The sequence below is a fragment of the Merops nubicus genome, unplaced genomic scaffold (genome assembly GCF_000691845.1).
Source record: "Merops nubicus isolate BGI_N331 unplaced genomic scaffold, ASM69184v1 scaffold42807, whole genome shotgun sequence".
NCBI classification, from domain to species: Eukaryota; Metazoa; Chordata; class Aves; order Coraciiformes; family Meropidae; genus Merops; species Merops nubicus.
Window position 1 is genome coordinate 255 of NW_008619123.1, and position 5103 is coordinate 5357.

At 59.9% G+C, this 5103-nt stretch overlaps 2 protein-coding genes across 2 annotated transcripts in view; one reads left to right on the forward strand and one right to left on the reverse strand.

Annotated features, from left to right (window-relative positions):
• AGXT (alanine-glyoxylate aminotransferase) overlaps positions 1-2982 on the forward strand; it is a gene marked incomplete at its 5' end in the record, with an annotated part of 3233 nt that extends 251 nt beyond the window's left edge. The window contains 9 exons of the mRNA XM_008943670.1: positions 244-310; positions 387-487; positions 729-799; positions 1106-1190; positions 1480-1575; positions 1767-1836; positions 1944-2039; positions 2246-2374; positions 2875-2982. Of these exons, the coding sequence (XP_008941918.1) occupies positions 244-310; positions 387-487; positions 729-799; positions 1106-1190; positions 1480-1575; positions 1767-1836; positions 1944-2039; positions 2246-2374; positions 2875-2982 (823 nt within the window). The remainder of the gene's footprint in view (positions 1-243; positions 311-386; positions 488-728; positions 800-1105; positions 1191-1479; positions 1576-1766; positions 1837-1943; positions 2040-2245; positions 2375-2874) is intronic.
• Positions 2983-3662: 680 nt separating this feature from the next.
• Positions 3663-4141, reverse strand: LOC103776175 (chromosome unknown open reading frame, human C2orf54; the record flags this gene model as incomplete). The annotated part of the gene is made up of 3 exons (XM_008943671.1): positions 3663-3692; positions 3758-3828; positions 3958-4141. Coding segments are annotated over 3 exons (285 nt in total), but the record flags the coding sequence as incomplete, so codon positions are not given.
• Between the last annotated feature and the right edge of the window lie 962 nt (positions 4142-5103).

Genomic DNA, 5103 nt, shown 5'->3' on the forward strand with positions numbered 1-5103 from the left:
CCCAGCAGCAGTAGCCAGTGACAAGGCTTCCACAGCTAAAAAGCACTCCTGGTTTTTTTCTAGGGTGATGTCCCTCCACTTATGGTGGTTTATGGTTTTCCCACCGGGCAAATCTGTGGGAGGGTGGACCCTAGTGGGGAGCTGTGTTCTTGGTTCATGCGTGACTGATTCCCTCACAGAGCAAGGCTGCTCCCTGGGGGAGGCATACCCAAATCTCATTCTCCTTCTGCCCAAATCCCTCCCAGGAGCCAATGTCCATGAGCTGCTGAAGCCTCCGGGTGAGTACTTCACCCTGTGGGACATAGAGGAGGTGAGTGACCGCCACGGTGTAGGGCAGCGAGCACGAGACAGCCCTGCAGACAGTCACCTTCCCCTCTTTCCTGCAGGGCCTGGTGCAGCACAAGCCCTCGGTGCTTTTCATCACCCACGGCGAATCCTCCACAGGGGTGCTGCAGCCACTGGAGGGGCTGGGCAAGCTGTGCCACCGGTCAGTGCACAATGGGCACGTGTGGGAGCTGGTGGCACCCCAAGGTTGCTGTCGAGGATTGGGACACAGGGGTTTATGTGCCCTGGGCTCTGCTCTGGCTCTGTTGTGCTGGAAGTGGTTGGTGCCTGTGAGACGTGGCCTTGTGGGGACTGGGATGCTAGAGGTGGAGGAAGAGGAGTGGCAAGAGAAGGTGGCAGGCAGAGGTGGCAGGGACAGCAGGCTGAGCTCTATCCTCCTACAGACATGGCTGCCTGCTGCTTGTGGACGCAGTGGCCTCGCTTGGGGGAGCCCCCATCTTCATGGACCAGCAGGGTAAGACCCACCAGTGCCGTCATGGGCACCCAGGGGACAAGGGAGGATGGGCAGTGGGATCAGCCCCATCACCTACATTTCAGGCTAGGAGCACTAGAAACTGGTCCATCTGCAATCAGAGAGCTCTCTGGGGGACTGTCAGCAGTGGTGGGGTGTCCTCCAAAGCAGGCCAAACACAAGCAGGGTCTCCAGCATGTGCCATCTGTGCTTCCCCCCACCTTTTGCAGCTGGGTTGGGGGAGCTTCGTGCGTCTCTGCTGGGAGCTTGATGCTAAGCCCCTAAGACGTTGCTTCCCCTCTTGGGCAGAGATTGATGTTCTGTACTCAGCGTCTCAGAAAGTCCTCAACACACCCCCTGGCAGCGCCCTCATCTCCTTCAGTGAGCAAGCCAGGTAAGGGCAGCCCTGTCCTACGAGGGGAAAAGGCAGTGGGGCTAGGGGGAGGCTGTCACCCGCCCCATTGCCAACCATCCACTCCAGCCCTGCTCCACAGAGCAAGCACAGCAGCAGCTCTGCAAGGTCAGAGCCTGGCCCATCCCTGGGCAGTGATGGGCACAGAAGCCAACCTCCGCACTCACTTTGCCTCTGTGTCTGCTTTAGGGGGACCTCCCACTGGACTGTCCCCACCCCAGAGCTGATGGGGGTCAAGGTCTGGCCCCTCTGCAGTACTCTGCTTCACCAGGGAGAAGATGCTGAGGAGGAAAACAAAGCCCTCATCCTTCTACCTGGACATGGGCTGGCTGGGGAACTACTGGGGCTGTGACGGGGAGCCACGAAGGTGAGGGCAGGCTGTCCTGGGACAGGAGGCTGCAACTACCCCACTCACACCCTTCGCCCCACCTGTTTCCCCCCCACGCCAGATGAAGATGAGGGAGAAATCCATGTTCCAGTTCCCCTCCACTTCAACCTGGAGTACTGCTCTGCTGCAGGCTAGAGCAAACCCACCCGGGTGCCCCTTGGGTTTTCCAGGTACCACCACACGGCGCCCATCAACAGCTTCTTCAGCCTACGAGAAGGCCTGGCCTCGCTGGCAGAGATGGTAAGCAGCACCAGGCAGGAAGGGGGCACCAGCAGTGCTTGGGGGAGCAGTGGGTGCCAGGAGGTCCCGCTGGCAGCAGGGACCTTCTCCCTCCTCTTTGCCCACAGGGTCTGGAGAGGTCTTGGGAGCGACACCGGGTCAACTGTGCCCAGCTGTGCCAAGGGCTGTGTGACCTGGGGCTTGAGCTCTTTGTGAAGGATGAGGTGGGTGTGGGGTGACCCCACCATCATGGTGTGGGGGCAGGTTGAAGACATGGTCTTGTGTGGCTGGAGACACATCTGGGTAGGTTTCAATGCTGGAGAAAATACATCCCCTCAGTGATGCTTTCTCCTGGCAGGCTGCCAGGCTCACCAGGGGACAGAGCTGCAGCCAGAGGCTGCAGATTTAACCCAGTTTCTCTCTTCCCCAGAAGGTGAGACTTCCCACCATCACCACTGTCAAGGTGCCCAAGGGCTATGACTGGAAGGAGATCACAACCTTTCTCATGGAAAACCATGCGATCGAGATCGCTGGGGGGCTGGGCCCCTCCGTGGGCAAGGTAGGCAGTGTCCTCCCCTCCTGCTGCCCACGGCCAGGCACTGAACCCAGCTGCAGCCACATCCCTCAGCTGTGTGCCCCACAGTTAACCAGTACTCTCTGGCCTCAAACAGCAAACACAAAGCTGGATGTATCCCATCACCTGCAGCAACGTGTAGTGGTTCCTCACCACACGCAATTGCTGCGTGTAATTGAATAATCATGTACATGATTAGGGTGACACATCTTCAGGAACGTGTGTCATGTAGGAGCAAGCTGGGAGTTACACACATGTCCCCGTGTCTGGCCACGCACAACTGTTCCTGGTGTGACCCCTGCTCCGGGTGGGAGCCTGTGCTCTGCCACCAGCCGCTCCACTCGCGGGGAGGGGGCACCGGGACGTCGGGGCAGGGGGGGGGCGCGTGTCCTCGTCCCCCAGCCGCTCCACTCGCGGGGAGGTGGCACCGGGACGTCGGTGCAGAGGTGGGCACTGCAGGGAGATGCTCGTCCTTCTCCTCCCAGGTCCTGCGAATTGGTCTCATGGGCTGCAACTCGACCAGCGCCAACGTGGAGCGTGTGTTGCGTGCCTTGAGAGACGCTCTGGGGCGCTGTCGCTGCAGCAGGCTGTGAGGAGCTCTGCGAAGGGGGGATCCGGACAAGGTGGTGCAGCACTTCCCTCCCTGCCCAGCTACGGGCAGCCGGCAAGCAGAGAGGCTCCACTGCCTCCTGGGGTGCTGACAGGAAATGCTGCAACACCCAGCAACCCAGGCCGGAGCGGGAGGAAGCTGGAAGTGCAGGGGACGTGGAGGTGAGGGCTGAAGCTTGGTAGCCCACGGTGTGGCTCAAAACCACCTCTCTGGATCCGCCGCACAGGGTCGTTCCTCAGACTGATGGCCTGGCCCCCGCAGCTCCTCCCCTTCCCCTGTGCCGTGTAGTCCAGCCCTGTCCCCCTCCCCCGGCATGGCAGCCCCACCGCAAGCTGACAGGAGAGCTGGATGCAGGATCTGACCACAGGTCCTTTTCCCTCCCTCCACCAGCCATCCCTGCACTAGAGCCCAGCAGTGCAGGACCCCAGCCACCCCACTCAGATTACGTACCCTGGCACCTAACACCCACCCTGGCACCCAGCTGCACCAGGGGAGCTGAGGGGCTGTGCATCCCCACCCCGCTGCAGCAGACATGCCCTCACCCCCCAGTACCACCTTCCCTCAATAAAGCAACATGGCAGCAAGCTGCTCCCTGGCCCCATAGCCTGCCTTGCCATCGCCCAAGGTTTGAGACATCCAGATAAGGTGGCAGTGGGGTCCTGCTCAGCTCTGCTTGGTGGTTTCTTGCTGGATCTTGGAGAGGAACTGGGACATTGCTGAGTTTGAGTTCCCAAGACCAGCTGAGGGGCTGGCAGTACCTGGCTGAGCAGGATGTCAAAGCAGGCTGTGTTCCAGCAGGACCCATTCTTAGCAGGGAGATGCAGGAGTGCTCAAGTGCCAGGGTCTGCCTGCCAGCTGTCAGTGCATGCAGAGAGCCCAAAATGGAAGCAGAGGACATGTTGGGGGTCCTGTGTGAAGCTATCCACACAGATAGCCACACAAATGTGAAGATATTCACATAGGTAGAGGGAGATGAGGTCCAGGACTTCTTGGAAGATGTTCTTTTCTGGGTGCTGGAGGTCAGGCAGGTGATGGATGGGCAGGCAGTGGAGAAGAATCACCAAGAGCCTGTAAGCTGTGCCCTCCAGGCCCTGCCAGTCCTCTGGGGAAGGGAAGAGCTCTGTGCTCCACAGCAGCACCATCTGCGGAGAGGGAGAGAAGGGTGCAGGATCAGGCACTCTCTACAAAGGCCTTCACACCCTGTGGGTCACACTGTGACCACCCGTGGGGCTGAGCCCTCCATATGGACCCCTCAACTGGGGTCATCATGTACCCAGTAGCCTAGGGCTGCTGTTGGAGCTGCTGCTTCCACTGCTGCAGATGCAGCTGATGCCCCACCACTCCCCAGAGAGCTCCCATCTCAGCTCCAAGGCAGGTCTCAGCTCCACAGCAGCTCTAAAACAACACACCAAAGCTTTTTGCACCAAGCAATAGCAAAAAACCCTGCTTATGGTTTCCATCAGCCACTGGCAAGGCAGGTGAACTTCCAGCAGCTTCCATGCCAGCTTCCTCAGCACTGCGCTGGCAAGCAGCCCAGCACTGATGCCTTTCAGCCACATGGCATAATAGGGAACACACACAGCAGGCTGGAGCAGATGTTTTTTTTGAAGGGTAGATGAGTACTATGCCTTTAAAAAAAAAAATCAAAGAATGCAACTTAAAGCAAAGTCCCCGGGATTTGAGTTACTTGGAGCTGGAGCCATTCTTTCAGCAGAATACAACTCTGCCTCCTTCTCCCCCCCAGCCTGGCGAGTGGCCACAAGGCAGGGCACACCTGGATTGTGCCACTGGGTGCTGTCCCCACAGCACGGCCCCTCTCCTCACGGGTGTCCCAAGATGGTGTGGGTCCAGAGCGCCAGGAACAGATCGGGTTGAGAGGGGAGGGTTTTGCCAGGGAAGATGCCACCCTCAGCCCGCCACGGGCACCTCGCAGCACAGGACAACTGTCAGCATGGCAGGCACGGCAAGGCGGTGCCCAGCGTGGCCCCGGCAGGCTCAGGCAGCCTGTGCCAGGGGGTGCCTGGCACACCAGCAGAGCTCCGGGGCGCTGCTCAGGCTGGACGGCCCTGCTGCAACCCGCAAACCAGCCCCGCGCACACGCCCC